At 43.4% G+C, this 18,359-nt stretch overlaps 1 protein-coding gene across 10 annotated transcripts in view; it reads right to left on the bottom strand.

Annotated features, from left to right (window-relative positions):
• The window catches only part of akt3a (AKT serine/threonine kinase 3a), a 378,634-nt gene that overhangs the window by 190,591 nt on the left and 169,684 nt on the right, over positions 1 to 18,359 (bottom strand). For all 10 annotated transcript variants that reach the window (XM_085979837.1, XM_085979815.1, XM_085979816.1 and 7 more), the window contains one exon: positions 6,353 to 6,464. In XM_085979837.1, coding sequence (XP_085835963.1) covers positions 6,353 to 6,464 — 112 coding nt within the window. The remainder of the gene's footprint in view (positions 1 to 6,352; positions 6,465 to 18,359) is intronic.

Here is an 18,359-nt window from a genome sequence, read left to right as displayed (position 1 = left end):
GCTGCTTACATCTCAGGCTTTTGAATTCCCTGCCTAAACCCTCCGCTTCTCCACCTCCTTTTCTACTTTTAAGGCCCTCCTTCAATCTCACCTCTTTGACCAAGCTTTTGGTCACCTCTTCTTTGGCTCAGCATCCATTTATTTTGAAGATACCTTTGTGAAGTACACTGGGACGGTTTTCTACATTAAAGGCATAATATAAATACAAGTTATTGTTGTTACTCCGCAAAAGATCAGTTTTCCAAAGCTGGACTCTGTACTGTTATGTTAGGTGTGAAATTTCATGGATGGCATGCGCCATAGTGAAGTGAAGGGTGTAATTTGAAACCTGGTTGCCTAGAACAATGAGAGAGTAATCCACTGCTCTGCATGAAAACATTGATAAACTAAAAAATAATGAACCAAATGGGGAATATTTAAAAAGAAGAATTTTAAAGTGTAATATTGAGTTATTCTCAGATTATGCATTAGCTTAATGCCTAAACGTTATGTTTTAATCTCTTGCATCCGACCATGTGGTCCACTGGTGCACTTGAAATGTTCAACAATTACCTAGAAAATTGCCCAAGTCCGTCCTGTCCACAAAAAGATAACAAATCCAATCCGGCCAGCCTACTCTCAATCATCAGAAAAGTGATGGAAGGTATCGTCAGCAGTGCTATTAAGTGGCACTTACTCACCAATAACCTGCTCACTGATGCTCCGTTTGGGTTCCGCCAGGACCACTGTGCTCCAGATCTCATTACAGCCTTGGTCCAAACATGGACAGAAGAGCTGAATTCTAGAGGGGAGGTGAGAGTGACTGCCCTTGACATCAAGGCAGCATTTGACAGAGTGTGGCATCAAGGAGCCCGAGTAAAATTGAAGTCAATGGGAATCAGGGGGAAAACTCTCCACTGGCTGGAGACATACCTAGCACAAAGGAAGATGGTTATGGTTGTGGTTATTGGCGGCCAATCTTCTCAGCCCCAGGTCATTGCTGCAGGAGTTCCTCAGGGCAGTGTCCTAGGTCCAACCATCTTCAGCTGCTTTATCAATGATCTTCCCTCCATTATAAGGTCAGAAGTGGGGATGTTCACTGATGATTACACTGTTCAGTTCTATTTGCAACTCCTCAGATAATGAAGCAGTCCGTGCCCGCATGCAACAAGACCTGGATAACATTTGGGCTCCGTCTGATAAGTGGCAAGTAACATTCACACCACACAAGTGCCAGACGATGACCATCTCCAACAAGAGATGGTAGCCACCTCTCCTTGACATTCAATGGGGTTAGCATCGCCGAATCCCCCACCATCAACATCCTGGGGGGTCACCATTGACCAAAAACCCAACTGGACCAGCTACATAAATACTGTGGCTAAAAGAGGCTGTGTATTCTGCGGTGAGTGTCTCACCTCCTGACTCCCCAAAGCCTTTCCACCATCTACAAGGCATAAGTCAGGAGTGTGATGGAATACTCTCCACTTGCCTGGATGAGTGCAGCTCCAACAACACTCAAGAAGCTCGACACAAGCCCGCTTGATTGGCACCCCATGCACCACCTTAAATATTCACTCCCTCCACCACTGGTGCACCGTGGCTGCAGTGTGTACCATCTACAAGATACACTGCAGCAACTCGCCAAGGCTTCTTCGACAGCACCTCCCAAACCCACGACCTTTACCACCTAGAAGGACGCATGGGAACACCACCACCTGCAAGTTCCTCTCCAAGTCACACACCATCTTGACTTGGAAATATATCGCCGTTCCTTCATTGTCACTGGGTCAAAAACCTGGAACTCCCTAACAGCACTGTGGGAGTACCTTCACTTCATGGACTGCAGCGGTTCAAGGCGACGCACACCACCACCTTCTCAAGGGCCATTAGGGATGGGCAATTAATGCTGTCCTTGCCAGCGACGCCCACATCACATGAATGAATAAAAAAATATTAATGGGCATATACGACATGAACTGTTTAACTAGCAAATTGTTATTTAAGCTAGCCAGCATGCTGTGCCGAATGACGTTTGGGCAAGAAAGGATAAAACTGCTGAACTGTCAGATGAGGATAAATTGAGTTGAGGCCTGTCAATACCAGGGAACGCTTTAAAGTGGCAAAGTTAAAAAAAAATATTTCAACTGATTTTTTTTCCAATCAATATTATTTTTGCTTCGGTTTAGGATTAAAACCACAGTATTTGGAAGGTTAGATTTTCCTTGCTGGGGTTCCTAACTGTAGAAATGTAATAGACAAATCGATCTTTGGGAAAGAATCCCAGGGGGAGCATTAGTTGACTATCTGACATCTGTCAAATCCAGCAAAAATATCACACGTCATCAACAAGATGGCAAAGATCTTGACTGAAAATATGTGTTCTGTGGTGGGAGCTTGTAACACCATCAATGGCTTGAGTAGAATCCCATTACTTTCAGAGCTACTCCATATATGAGAAAAGAAATCAAAGGTATGAAAAAAAAAGCTATAAAGACAACTATCCTTTTTCTACTGGACAATAGCCAGTTTTGGTTGAAAAGAAGTAATGGAAGATTGAAGATCCCTCAGAGTGATTTTTCAACCAGTAATTGCAAGTCAGAAGAAAAAAAAGTGACAATGAGGGGCACATATAGCAAGTGGCACGTAAAATATGCAATCTTCTGATCAGGTGCGAAACTTGGATTTAAACCTGTAATTGTCTGCATATGGAAGGCCCAATCTGAAGGAGAACAGCCACCACTAACAGGTTTAGCAGTGGGGAAATAAAACTGCTATACAAATTTGGGCTTCAGTAACATTCCCATTTGGATTCAGAGAAACTGAACTGAGTTTTTACAGGTGCTCTGTTTACTTCAATTATTCCACTTGGAATATTTTGGAAATGTGACAACATGAGAAAGAAGGACCAGAACTTGTATGTAAATGTTATAATCTTTTAGCACCGTTTCAGCAAGTTTTTACCCGAAGTGCAATTTGCTGGATTTTCCGTGCACATGCAAATATAGTTCTGTTGATGTTTACTTCTTTAGACGTGGCTATGTGCTATGGAATAAAGACAGCAGGTTAAAGCCCGTTAATCTGGCGGGTACCAGATAAATTGTAAAGTGAACTAGCTGCGAGGTAACACTATAAATGAGTAATGCTTTTAAAAAGAACATGAAGGAGGATTTTTTTGTTCAAAGTACTTTATTTTTACACTAGATATATCTGTCTTTTTGGGGGGCAAAAAAAAAACTAATTCATTGCTGCCATAGGGACCCTCAAGTAGATTTTGCCTTCTTGTTAGGCCATTATGGTGACATCAATTATTATCTCAGGGTGCATCATTGTAACCAGTGAAAGGAAAAAGGGAGCAGGATTGACATCAGACTGACCAGGGGATCGCCTTGGGACACTAAAATGCAAGCTAGGGATGACAAATTTTCAGCCAGCAGTGTGATTTCCTGCTCTAAGGCCAATCTCCCCACTCTCATTTGCAATCGAGTGCTCTGGGACATTACCAATAACTGACATCACCACAGGGTCAGCCATGGCTCAGTTGGTAGCACTCTCGCCTCTGAGTCAGATGGTTGTGGGTTCAAGTCCCACTGTCAGAGGTGCCGTCCTTCGGATGAGACGTTAATCCGAGGCACTCTCAGGTGGACATAAAAGAACCCATGGCACTATTTCAAAGAACAGCAGGGATCCCGGTGTCCTGGCCAATATTTATCCCTCAATCAACCTCACTAAAGAAACAGATTATCTGGTCATTATCACATTGTTGTTTATGGGACCTTGCTGCTGCAGCATTTCCTACATTACAACAATGACTACACTTCAAAAGTACTTAAATGGCTGTAAAGCGCTTTGGGAAGTCCTGAAGGGCGCTATATAAATGCAAGTCTTTTTCTTTCAGGGGAATAGCAGAAAAGGTGACTGTGCTAGAGGTGATCTCCAGATTGACAAAAAAAATTGTCAAGAGTATTGGCCCAGATATTCCGATCGCAGGCCTCCCGCGGGCGGAGGGCTGCGATCTGGAAAAATCTGCGCCTTTACTTGAGGGCTCCCGGGGCGCGCACAATTCCGCTGCTGGACCGCTCCTAACTGCCGGTGCGCAGGACCCACGTATCCCAGAGACGCAGGTAGTTCACAGCGTCCCTGGGATCACATGGGCCATGGGGAGCCAATCAGAGAAGGGAATCTCCCTTCATACATTTGACAGGAAGATCTGTCAAATATATGAATGAAGATCACCCCCAAAACAAAGTAAAACTTCAAATAAATTTTTAAAAATCACATTTTTAAAATGACTTGAAATTACATAAATTTTAAACAAATATTTAAATTTTTGAAAAAATAATTAAAGTTTTTAACGGGGCTAAAAATAAACACCTTTTTTAAAGTATTTTTAAATGATAAATCAGTGGAATTAAAAAAAAACTTTTTTCAACTCTTATCCTGGTAAAAGCAGACCTTACGCCTGCTTTTACCAGGTGTAAGAATTGTAAGGGTTTTCTGCGGGCGGAGGGCCTCCAAAAAGTGGAACTATCCATCCGCAGAGGCCCTTCTCCCGGGCTGCCGGAGGATCTGTCAAGAGCTTTCTTGACAGATCGGGTATGCCGGTTTCCAGTGCATGCCTCAAACCGGCATTTCCGATGTCTCTACGGGTGGGCACACAGCATGTACCCACCCGTAGGGGTCGGAATATCCGGCCCATTAATTCTTAATGTAGTGTAAAAATATAAAAACAACTGCAAATGCTAATAAAAATTCATCTTTTTTTCCTCAACGTTATAATCCGAGTGACTGGTCTTTATTTCTCCCTTTCCATTACCACAACAAAATCTCGGTTTCCAACTTTTTCATCTCCCTCACAGAACTACGTCAGCGGATGCAGGTCTGGGAACACACACGGAGACCTGGAACAACCACTGAGAAACTTGAAGGGAGTGGGAACCTAATGAGGCCTTTAATTATTTGAGCTGTTCATATCCCACGACAGTGGACGAGTTGTGGTAGCCTGAAAAAGGCATCGTTGCATATAAATGTACAGATTAGACCAAGTGCTTCAAATAAATTATGGCATTAAGGATAAAGTCGATAAAGGTAATGAGGGGAATTTTTGCAATTGTTGTGGGAGTTTTAAATCTGATCAAGACACTAATTTAGAGAAATAACACCTTTTTAGTTTATATTGCTTGATGATTTAGTTGTTTAATTTATAGGAAACCTACAATGACAGTACTTTCACAACTTTTTTAGTCTATCAAAATATATCTGTTCTAAAAATCAGCATTTTCCTTCATCCTTTAATGGAAGTAGCACATATTCATATCCTGGGATAGGTCAAACCCTCTAAGTTTTCACTTGAGGTAAGCTAAACAGGGGAAGAATTACCATGTTGTCTTTCCAGTAGTGGGTATGATTCATTACACACCTTACTCATTTTTTTCTTAAATTACTTACAAGAACAGTATTTTTAAAAAAGACCTAAAATAGATTTATATGTAATGGATAAAAATATACCCAAAAATTCTTAAAGCTAGCCTAGATTTCAAGCAAATGTTTGTTATTTGACACATTGATTGAAATGTCCAGTTACAATACAGTTCTGCAGACTTTTTAAAAGGATAATCATTTCTGGGAAAAGCACATCAACACTTCAAAAGTCCTATACATATTGGGATCGCTGATGGGCAGCAGCAGAATATAATGAGCATCAGCCATTTCATAGAATCATACAGCATAGGAGAACATTTGGCCCATCGTGCCTGTGCCTGCTCTTTGAAAGAGCTATCAAATTAGTCCCACACTCCCGCTCTTTCCACAGTCCAGCAAATGTTTTCCTTTTCAAGTATAGATCCAATTACTATTGAATGTGCTTCCACCACCCTTTCAGACATTACATTCCAGATCATAACATTTAATTTGTAATCACATATTCCTCAAAGTATACACGCCACTGAAACCCTTTATATTCTATCTAAACATGGAACATAAATAGCCTCTACAGGTATGACAGTGTGCTCAAGATGGGGTCACTTCTGACTCCCATAGTTCTGGCACTGATCAGATCTAAGATGAGCTGTTCATCCTGTGACACACAACAGACTTGCACTGCATTTAACTAGTAGTCAGTTAAAAAGAACTGTAAAAATATTTGCATGGAATCTGTTTACCATGAAAACTTGATGATAAAAATCTCAACAAAAATGTTGACAGTATATTTTTAAACTGCAGTCATGGGCAAATTAAGATTTACCTTTATCGGGCTAAGTGCAATTGGAATGCAAGCACCAGAAAGTACATATTTTGTTTAACAATCACTGTCACATGTTAGACCTGCAACAATTACAAAAACAACTACAGCAAATTTAAGTATCACTCAGACCTTTCTTCAGGCGTGTCGACATGAAAGGTCCTCTCTATGACAGTTGTCCATTGCAAACATCTGATAATAAATGTGTTCGGCCTTGGTCGTTCTGTTTTCATTAGTTGGCATTCTGCAGGAAACAACAAGAGTAACAGTTACCATCAATTCCATTAGCTTCAACTTCAGATTAGTTTATCGGCTGTATCAGTATTACTACAAAAAGTTTGAATATTGATCAGTGACCCATACTTTGATCTTGTACATTCAGTAAAAGGGTCCATTTTTGAGATAAATGAAACAGATGACTTATAATTCCAAAAACATCAAATTAACAAAACTCCATAAGTGCCAACAGTTCAATTTGTTGGAAACCTACACAAAGACTACAAAATATAGTGTTTAATGACAGACCAAAAATAATGATCAAAGTACTGCCAAAATACATCTGTTCCAAAAATCAGCATTTTCCTTCATCCTTTAATGGGAGTACCACATATTCATATTCTGGATTATCAAATGAATAAAACTTCATAACAAGTACCAGTAATTGAGAGGTAATCTTAACTGCCTTCCCCGATTTATAAATGTCTCCTACAAAATTGAAATCTCAAATAAAGACATGGTAAGATGAAACCAATATTCTACATGTTGCTATTCCCACCCCCCCTCCCCCCCAAAGGAGAGGGCAAGGTGGAAAAGAAAGAAGCTTACCTATGGAAATTAATTTGATTGAACAGAGTCCATGACAGTGGACTGTAACAATGTCTGTGGAAAGAATGGGCTATTCTTGGACCATAATTTACATATCTTTATTTCCCAAAATATGAAACACTATAAATGCAGTTACCACATTTTATAAATAGCCTAAAAAGTCATATCAATCAAGTTATTAATGTGTCTATTTTAGTCAAATTGCAGGAGTTAGAAATGCAGACACTAATTTCAATACCAGCATTTAAGATATGTTTTTTTTTAAAATGAACACTTGTAAATAATGACCACTGGTTGCATTACATGGTTACACCATTTGTAGTTGGCTCCCAAAATCAGTGTTACGATGAAGATCTACAGGAAACTGATATCCGGCACCGGCGTGTTGCCGATCTATCAAAACTGCCGGACATACAAAGTTAATGTTGAAGCATACGGAGGTTTTCATCTCCGTAGCTGACGACAAACACTGTTGCTTAGCAACAGCTTCTAAAGAGTCGGCTGCAGCTGCAAGCGTCTCTAGCTGAAGCTGTTGCTATAGCTACAGACCTTGCAGTGCCTGACTGGGAAAAAAAAAGAACTAAAAAAACTTTAGAAAACGGCTCCTGATTTTTGCCGTTAGATCAAGTATTCTAGACATACAACCTCCGGATAAACCAAAGTTTCCTGTACTTAATTTGTTTTTTTGATAGTTTGGCACTACAACTTGCCTACAGCTAATAAGGTAGGATATTTTTTCTATTCGTTAGCATAACATGCTGCCAATGGAGACAATTATAATAATGAAAAATCTGACAAAATTCACCTTGATGGATGCTGCAAGAACAGAGCACTTGGAGGAACTGCAGAATAGAAACAGGCAAGTCCTACATTTCCCCGACGCCTTGAGCAAGCCCAACCAAAACAGGAAGTCACATTTAACTCTGCAATTTCAATTTCTGCAATTAATGGGCAGTTTCAGGCAACATGGTCTGGAAGGAAGTTCCACAAGCAGGAGAAACTGTGTGAAGTTTTGCCACAAGAGTCCTCTGCAGACTTTTGGGATTGGCACAGATGTTGAGATACAACAGCAGCAGCTCTTCTGCTCTTAGCATAAAGTTGAGTCTGGTTGAAGCTCCAGTAACTCCAGATGTTGTTCCAACCACAGTCTTGCAGATGACTGACAAGTCTAGGCTAATTTCTTTGATGTGGTAAAGGGCAGAGTTGGTTAAAAGTACAGCATAAGAAGTAGGCATTCTCAACCCATGAACTATAAGCGACTTATTATGCAATTCAGAAACAGATGTCAATATCAACATTTGTTAAAACCAAATATTTTACAGGCACATCAATAAAAAAAGGTTGGGATGGGAATAGGGCCATTAAGGGATAGGCAGGACAATGCCACAGGTAATGACAGGGAGATGGCAGAAATATTAATGCATTATTTTGCTTTGGGATTTACCGAGGAGATAGAATTGGCGGACATGACATTGGATGATGAGATGAGTAATGAGCTAAGTGCATTTAAAATTTTTAAAAAGATATATTAAATAAAATATTCACACTCAGGATAAAATCCCTAGTCCAGATGGATTGCATCCATGCATTTTAAAAGAATCTAGGGGAGAGATAGCAGATGCATTACTACACATATTTAAGAAGTCACACAACACCAGGTTATAGTCCAACAGTTTTATTTGAAATCACAAGCTTTCGGAGCACTGCTCCTTCTGGAGAGATGCCTATAGACACAGATTATATAGGGGTATATCTATATAATCTGTGTCTATAGGCATCTCTCCACTTCACCGGACGAAGGAGCAGCGCTCCGAAAGCTTGTGATTTCAAATAAAACTGTTGGACTATAACCTGGTGTTGTGTGACTTCTTACATTTGTCCACTCCAGTCCAACACTGGCATCTCCACACCATGGCTACACATATTTAATAATTAGTTAGAAACAGGTGTAATGCCACTGGTGGATAACTAACATAATACCTATATTTAAGAAGGGGGATAGAACATGTCCAGGGAATTACAAACCAGTCAGCTTAACATCAGTGATAGGAAAAATAATGGAATCCCTACTAAAGGAGAATAGAAGAACATCTAGAAACGAAAAGTATAATAATGAATAGTCAGCATGGATTTCAAAGGGAAAGTCTTGCTTGACCAACCTCATTGAATTTTTTTTGAAGAGGTAACAGAGAGAGTAGACAATGGTAATGCAGTAGATGCAATTTATCTAGATTTTCAAAAGGCCTTCAATAAGGTACCCCATAATAGGCTAACGAATAAGGTCAGAGCATGCGGAGTCAGGTGACAAGTAGCAGAATGGATTGCTGGCTGGTTTCAAGGCAGAAAGCAGAGAGTAGGAGTAAAGGGTAGCTATTCACAGTGGCAGAAGGTGGGTAGTGGTGTTCCACAAGGATCAGTGCTGGGACCACTGCTGTTCACAATTTACATCAACGATTTAGGCTTTGGAATCAAAAAAACACAATTTCTAAATTTGCGGATGACACCAAATTGGGAGGGGGATAGTCAATACTGAGTAGGATTGTAACAAATTACAGGAGGACATTAATAAACTTGCAGAATGGACAAATAATTGGCAAATGAAGTTCAACACAGACAAATGTGAGGTATTACATTTTGTTAGGAAGAATAGGGAGGTCACTTAGCACATGGAGGGTGCGAGTCTAGGTGTGGTAGAGGAACAAAGGGATCTCGGGAGTACAAATACAATTATGGTCACCATATTATAAAAATAATAGAGGCACTGGAGAGGGTGCAGAGAAGATTTACAAGGATGATACCAGAAATGTGAGGGTATACAGATCAGTAAAGGATGAACAGGCTGGGTCTCTTTTCTCTTGAAAAAAGGCTGAGGGGTAACCTAATAGAGGTCTTTAAAATTATGAGAGGTTTTGATAGAGTGGATACAGAGAGAATGTTTCCACTTGTGGGGAAGAGCATAACTAGAGGCCATCAATATAAGACAGTCACCAAGAAATCCAATAGGTAATTCAGAAGAAACTTCTTTACCCAGAGAGCGGTGAGAATGTGGAACTCGCTGCCACAGGGAGTGGTTGAAGTGAATAGTATAGATGCATTTAAAGGGAGGCTGGACAAGCATATGAGGGAGAAGGGAAGAGGGGGTTATGCTGACAGATTTAGAGAAGGAAGACGGGAGGAGGCTTGTGTGGAGCATAAACGCCGGCATGGACTGGTTGGGCCTGTTTCTGTGCTGTATATTCTATGTAATCAAATTAGGACATGGAAAATTGTGAAGAATGCAGGAGTGCATGGACAGGTTAGGGTAGTGGGTTCATATGTAGCAAATGCAGTTCAATGCAGATAAATGTGAATTAGTACATCCGCAGAAAGAGAGAATGGAAATTTATCCTAAATAAAAAAATAATTTATTGGAGTGAAGGAACTGAACACTCGGAGCGCAGACTTTAATCTTTAAAAGAAAATTAGGTGGAAAAAGCCATAAAAAGGGCAAATGAGGTTCTGAGTTTTATATATAGGAGCACTGAATACAAATGCAAGGAGATGACAGTGAATCTGTATTGGTTAAGCCACAATTGGAATACTGCATAAGGTTTGCACCCAATCATATGAAGGATATTGAAGCCATGGGAAAAGTACGTCTGCCATTTTGGAGTATACAGGAGGACGCAGACAGGTTAGGAGAGTATGTGGCAAGTGCAATTCAATGAAGATGCATATGAAGTGGTACATCTTGCGAAAAAAAAGAATGGAAATTTAATTGGAAGTGTTCAACAGGTTTTAAAGGGTAAATAATGAAATATTTCTACTGGTTGATGTATTGATAACAAGGGGGCATAAGCTAAAGATTAGTACTAAAAGCATAAACATTAAGAAAAACCATTCACAAAAAAGGTTATTACTACTGAATGCATTACTGCAAATGATTATTGAAGGGTAGATATTCAAAGCGTTTAAGAAAAAAAATTAGATAAACACTTGGAGGAGCAATACAAAAGGGTACAGGGAAAGAGCAGGAAATTATTAGTGAATCTAGCACTAGCACAGAAACAAGTAGCAATGTAGAGATAACACTGGCACAGGAAAATAGCCTCCCAGTGCTAAAATCTCCGATTTCTAAATCTTCAAGGCACATGCGCAGTAACTTGTACCAATTCTATTCACGATAAATAAAACGCACAACATAAATGAATGGCAGCAGCACTACACCCTCTAACTGGGTATGATTGCATGGTGGTTATGGCACTGGACTAGCCCTTAACTCTAAACTTTTGGATGGCCTGAACAGTCGATCACAGACTGCAGTGTGAACGCTGTTTTCAGTGGTTCAAGTCCAAAAGGGAAAAGTTGGGCAAGGCGGGAGGGAATTTTATCATGACTAAAATGATTCCTCAATTAGTTGTCCCTTCTGGGGATTAAAAAAGACTTTTAACACTACTAATATTAATGTAACTGCATTGTGTGCATACATCTATGTCACCACACAAAAGCCATGGGCCTAGAAATTCAATATCGCCACGTTCGGGCGTTATAGTCAAGCGGTCGCTAAATTTAGCGCCCGGCGCAAATTATCGCCACCTTCAGCGAAATTGACTTGCTTCGCCCCAAGAGGTGCTTGGTTCGCTAAAGCAGGCGCTGCACGACTGTCCTAAGGCGCTAAGCCGGAGAGGCGAGGCGCTACCACCGAGGGCGGGCGCAGCGCAGGTGCGGCCAGTTAGCGACTGCAGGCAAACACGCTGGCGCCGGTCACCTCTTAAAGGGGTAGGGTCGATTTGGCTTACAGCCACGCCCTGCACATTGGAGCCCTGATTCTCGGCCTGGACAGACCTGCTGCCTCATTCTAACGCCTAGGACCATGGAGCCACCGCAGCAGTTCAGTGAGGGGGCCCTGAAGGTTCTGGTTGGCGCAGTGGAGCGCAGGCGATCTATCCTGTTTCCGGACGGTGGCAGGAGGCCGCTGCCCAACGAATATCGAAAAGCTTGGAGGGAGGTGGCACACAGAGTGACCTCCAGCAGCATGGTACCTAGGACCCCTGTGCAATGCAGGAAGTAGTTCAACGACCTCACTCGGGTTGTCAGGGTGAGTATCCTTTCCAGTATCCTCTTCATCCCTGCATGTGCACCTCACTTTACGGCCAAAGGGTCCTGAAAGCCCCAATGCCCAGCCCTCATCCAACACCTATGGGCTTTCATGAAACTCACATGCACATTCACCACTTTACACACTGCAAGGGCTATTCCACCATGGGAGGCAGTGCAGCCAAGATCAGGGCTTCACACTGTACTCAGAGCCCGTCCTCTCTCTTGCAGGGTAAGCTGGCACACAATAGGAGGCAGCAGCAACGGACCGGGGGAGGCCGTCCTGACCTTAAAGACCTCAGCGATCTGGAGCAGCGAGTGGAGCGGATTATGGCAGGCCGGATGATTGGCCCCGTCGCCACTGAAGATGCCGACCCCGTTCTGGACAGCAATGGTAAGGTCATCACCTTTTTGACCTCTCCTTCCACTTGTGCCTCACACCAGCATCCTTTGCCACTATCGAACCAATAGTGCATTGCAGCACTCATGTCTCCCTCGCTGCCGCCCTGTCCTCACGCTAAAGCAACTCTTGTACCTCCCTGCTTTCAGATGCTGATTCGCCAGGTGAGGAGGCAGGCCCTCAAGCTGCCACTGAGTGATTCTGAAGGCGAGGAGGAAGAGGAAGCCGGACCATCAGTGCCACCTTAAACCGAGGTAGCCCATGGCCATAATGGGGACACGTCTTCCCTGGAGGGGAGCAGGGGGGGGGGGGGGGGGGAAGGGTCTGAGGAGGGCGACGCTCCGGGGCCCAGCGGACTGCAGCAACGCCTTGGGGGGGGGGGGGGGGGTAGGGAGGCTCGGCGGCCTTCTCCCCAAAGGGAGAGTCTGGCCTCCAGTCCTGCTACAGTGAGCACAGAAGAGGTGCGGTTCCTCGCTGAAATGGGCGCCCAGGCGCAGCACAGGCACACGGAGCTCATGGCTGCAGTGGCAAGGATGCCCGTATCCACTGAGTCACTGGCAACGAGTGTCCAGGACTTCGGTGCAGCACAGGCAAGGAGTCTGCAGGACTTCGGTGCAGCACAGGCGGCTTCCACGCAAGTGCTTAGTGGTGCCATGCAGTCAGTGGCTGGTCTGATGCAGACACAGATTAGGGCCACACGAGCACTGACTGCTGCCACCCTCGCTGGATCGGGCAGGATTCGCCGGGGCCCTCGCCGCGCCGCAGCAGGCCAGCAGTCTGTGCTTCAGCAGATTGCTGCGCATGCTGCAGTACTGCCCCGTGGGAGTGCCAGTGTGTCGTCCGACCAGGGAGTGCCTGTGTTCTGTCAGGATGCCAGCATTCCTGCTGCCAACACACTCACTCCTCCACTGCAGCTGCCACCACCCGTAGGACAGACTGCTGCTGCCTATGCAGAGTTGAAGCAGTCAGCAGCCGGGCCCTCCAGGCCCAGAGTTGGAGCAGTCAGCAGCCAGGCCCTCCAGGCCCAGAGATGGTCCAGGCCATCCCCCAAGGGCATCTGCCGACTCACTGACACTCAGCAGCCTTCCCCCAGCCTTGCAGCAGCCACTGGGGTCCCATTACGGAGGAGCTGCAGGGTGGGAAGGGGCCAATCTCCAAGCGAAGCAGATCACCCTCGCAGGCCAAAAAGTAGGAGGTGTGGCAAAATGCTGTGAATTTTTTTAGTGAAGGCCGAGGATCATGGTCATTTTTGGTTAACTCTTTTGTTCATTGTCTCCAGGTTGTGAGAGCCAGTTATGTGTCTGGCTTTTTTTGGGGGGTTTCTCTGCATTTCTTGGTCATGCGGGAAGGGCAGAGTTTGTTAAATAAATAATTGTCTTTATTCAGATTGTGCATGTTTGCTCTTTGAACTATTTGTTGCCACGACCAGCTCAGGGTTTGCGGAACCGTTCCATTCATGTTCTTTCAATGGCACAAGCCATTCCCTGAGAGGGGGCCTAGAACCGACTTGCAATAAGCCGCCGACGGACGGCCCTTGCACTCTGTGCCTCCCTCCCGTCTTGGTGCTCCTCCTCCAATGTCTGCTGGCAGTGGCTGAGTCCTGAGGATAGCCAGGTTATGCAGCATGCAGCACACTACAACGAAATGGGAGACTCGCTCAGGCGAGTACTGTAGGACTCCCCCGGAATGGTCCAGTGGAACCGTTATTTGAGCACGCCGATTGTGTGCTCAATGATGTTCCTAGTCGCTTGATGGCTGTCATGATATCATTCTTCAGCAGGGGTGCTGAGCGCACGGAGCGGGGTCATCAGCCAGGTATACAAAGGATAGCCCTTGTCCCCGAGAAGCCAGCCTCCTGGGTGAGCCGGGGCTTCGAAAAGGTCCGTCACAGAAGTCTGGCGCAGGATGAAGGCGTCGTGGCTGCTGCCTGGAAAACGGGCATTGACAGCTAGCATCAGCTGTCTGTGGTCACACCAACTGCACGTTCAACGAATGGAACCTCTTCCGGTTGCGGTAATCCTCGGCATTCTCGAGGCGCCCGCAAAGCCACATGCGTGCAGTCAATGGCGCCCTGGACCATGGGGAAGCCCGCTATTCTTGCAAATCCCATTGCGCGCTCTTGCTGCTTGTCCAGGATCATGGGGAAGGAAATGTACTGACGTCTCCTTTTGAAGAGGGCATTTGTGACTTGGCGGATGCAGCAATGCACCACGAACTGGGAGACATTGGCAATGTCCCCAGTAGCGGATTGGAAGGAGCCGGTGGCATAGAAGTTGAGAGCCACTGTCACCTTCACTGCCGACAGACGTCCTGCTCCTCAGTTGAGGCTGCAGATCTGTCTGAAGCAGGTGGCAGAGCTCAGTGACCACCTCCCTTCTGAATCGAAGCCTCTGAATACACTGCTCCTCAGACATGTTAAGGTAGGAGAACTGCTGGCAGTATACCCTGGGAGGGTAAGGCCTCCTGTGCCGACGCCTGTTGGCCCTCCTCCGTCTGGCCATGATCGGCACTCTCTCTCGACGTCTCTGAGCCCTCTCAATGCAATGGAGAAACCCAACGTTTCCACCCATTGCAGCCCCCATAATATGTGGCCACTCAGGGCTATGGCACTGAAAAATCAATCCAACTGCAAAGTTCTGGGCTGAAGCCAGAAGTACCTGTGCGAGCACTGACTCAATGCAGAAAGCTCTCTCCCTTTGTCTCTCTGCAAATCTCGCTCTCTCTCACACAGGATTGGTCCAAAAATGGCTACCACTAAGAAGCCAGGAAGAGCCCCCTTTAAGTAATGCCCCCACCCAACCCCACAGCGACTGGGAACCGTTCCACTCAACCAGTCGCTGGGAGCGCCAGGCGGAAAGAAGGGGGGCGCCACTGAAGTTCCGGTTCGGAGCGCACCAAGGGCGTTGCACCATGAAATGACGTAAGGATCTGCGCGCGCAGCTGAGCGGGCGTTGCAGTTTTGCGCCACCGCTAAATGTCCGCTCAATTGCGAGAGAGGCGCAGGTCTCGCCGCGCCCGGGCGCTAGCCGCTTCGCGCCACACTTATCGCCCTCAAGGCGCTAACGGCTGGCGCTAACAACTGAATTTCTCCATGATGTCATCAAGCAAACAGATCTCAACTCGCTCAGATGGGGTTTTGGATATGCCAGCCCTCCAAATCCCAAATTAACTTGGTAGCCACTCACTCAGGATTTAATTATCGGTGTGTGAATGCACAATTAGTCTGCACAAAATTTCCTGTTATATTTTCCTCAGTCTAATTTCTGACAAAATGTTTTGTTTTGTTTCCCTTATTGTGTCTCAATCATTGAAGAGAGCAACAGTTTGCCCATGATGGCAAGAATGTCCAATCTATAAACTGAAGCAACCTGTTCCAACCAGTTTTTTTTTTTTAAATTGGTTACACCTTGGTGAAGCGGAGACTGCAACATAACGGAGAATGTGTTTTAAATTATAGAGATTTCCATTTGTCTCCTCTTTGAACACAGTGTACTAGCGAGACAAGTAAATTAGGAACACTGGGTTCCTATTTTAAATACCTGCATTTAACACCTTTTTTAAAAAAAAGTCTCCCTGTAACTCTTGCATACTTTGAAAGCTGACGAGGAAAGATTCAAAATACTTTGGAATTTGAATCACAAATATATTAAAGAACCACAAACAGTTCCACATCCTTAATACTCTCAAAAATTGTGAAATGATCCTTTTATTTAGTGCAAAAATGTTAGAAAGCCTCAATGTTTATTTTTCCTTGCCTTAGAAGGGATCTCCTTTTTTAGCTGCCACAGTAGCCCACAAAACCTATTTTTCCATATTGCCATTTCTGCTCTATACAGCCTTCCAATAATGCTGCACCTCATTCCTTGGCACTTAAGAAAAATTAAACAAATGTTGATGGAAAGTTTATTTGCCTTCTGTAGCATTGTTGGAGCAAAATACTACTTCTCAATTTCTTCCTTCTCCAGAAATCACGGAACTCACCAGGTCATATTACACCATTTACAATTTAAAAGGACTATTTTATAATTAAAGAACCAATGAGTACAAAGCATATATTTGTGACAAAATTGATATATACTGAGGTTAAGTAAGAAACACTTCTATATTTTCATCATCATAAAGTTGGATAATAGCCACTAATAAACTACATTAAGTGGATTGGAATTGCCAAAATTCAGTTAGGTTAATAAGAAAAAGACCTACCCAATCAGTGGTGCACAATGCAAAACAGTAATAGCAACACAAAATGTGGTAGAAAAGAAATGCTGATCCAGGTTCATGTCATCCAGATTCATTGGGTCGGATTTTGCTGTGAAAGTAATGGTGAGGCTAAAAGAGCTCACCGTTATTTATGTGCAAATCAAACAGCAACCAGCAACCACACATGCGCAGCTAAATGTGGAAATCCAGAAGTTGCTGTCCAAGATACAATGTTTCTCCGTAAGCTTCCTGAAAACAGCATCTCGCCATCTGACCATTCAAATGTATTGAACAGCATGAAGTTCCTGTACTTACCTCAGATACAAATTAAACTCGCCAAAAAAGAGAGTTCGGCCTTGTGCATTACAGTCTAAGTACCCATTTAATGGTGAGGTAAGTCTTAATTACTGCCAAACAACCTTTCTGGCATTGAAAATGAACTTTTACAAGTGTGGACTCTCATTCCTTCAGCTTGCAATTATTGTTGGAGATTCTTTTATCTATCTCTCAACTTAATCCAATTTTTCTTTCCCTCTCTTTCTCCCACTTTCTGTACCTGATTTGACATTGAATTCACTATTCTAACTGACAATTCCTGGTTCAGACTCTTTGCTGCTCATTTATGATTCTTCAGTGTGATTGTTTAACGAGATACACAGCTTGTCCTGTTCACACAGGTCCAAGATGCACTGTAGAGGGCGCTGCGCTGTTTGGCTGAAAGTAACTTGCTGCGCTAAACCCCATAGAAAGTCTATGGGCAAGTGCAAGTCTAACGAATGGCTGGTGCTGTTCATTCGCCGCTCACAGCAAAATCCAGCCCAATAAGTCACGCAGTAAAATACTAAACATTTTTAAATATTATAAGCTCTTTCATTCTCAATTGAAGAGTACTGTCCAACTTTATAAAACGTTAACTGCCACATCTCCTGTGGCTTTTTAAACTAGAGGATAAGGTGATTTAGAACAACAGGTGTAATATACCATATTATTTAATAAGGGAAATGTTCACATTTTTATAGACCATTTCCAATAGTCATATTAGGCAAAATAGGCATATCTCACTTTAATGAATTATTGAATCAAGTAGTCAGTTTGTCCGAGACAGATGTCTGAAGGATAGGCCAAGCCACTTGATTCAAATACAAACATCTTTTAGGACTTGTTCAAAAATGAGATTGGCAGCTTTTTAAATAAAATAACAATCATTTAAATTTGCTCGCTCGTGGTCCCTTTTTAAAGGTATTAATCAATTTGCGTTTTTCAAATTAGAGTTTGCTTGAAGCCTCAAAGATAGTCAGGCCAGATAGCTTCCGTAGATGGTGAGAAAAGGAAAAGAACTGTTCCTCATCGTTTAACATAACAATTGTAAACATTCAGCATATTTGTTTCTGTTACATAAGGAGCTAGCTCAACTTGACTACTGTAAAAAAAAAGTTACCACCACTATTCAGTTCAACTTTTTAAGAAATTTGTTTGGCAGTTAAAGCTCAAGTATAGTGTTAATCTTCCGCCTTTCAAAGACAAGATGGATTATGCAATAAAATTAGTAAGAACAAGAACTTGCAAGTTACATAGCTCCTTAGCACATCCTCAGGACATCCCAAACTGCTTTACAACCAATGGATTACTTCTGAAATG

The sequence above is a fragment of the Somniosus microcephalus genome, chromosome 3, assembly GCF_052327205.1.
Source record: "Somniosus microcephalus isolate GS21.2 chromosome 3, FLI_Smic_1.0, whole genome shotgun sequence".
In the NCBI taxonomy this organism is placed as follows: Eukaryota; Metazoa; Chordata; class Chondrichthyes; order Squaliformes; family Somniosidae; genus Somniosus; species Somniosus microcephalus.
Note: the sequence above shows the minus strand (reverse complement) of the source record. Positions and strands in the feature narration are given on the sequence as shown.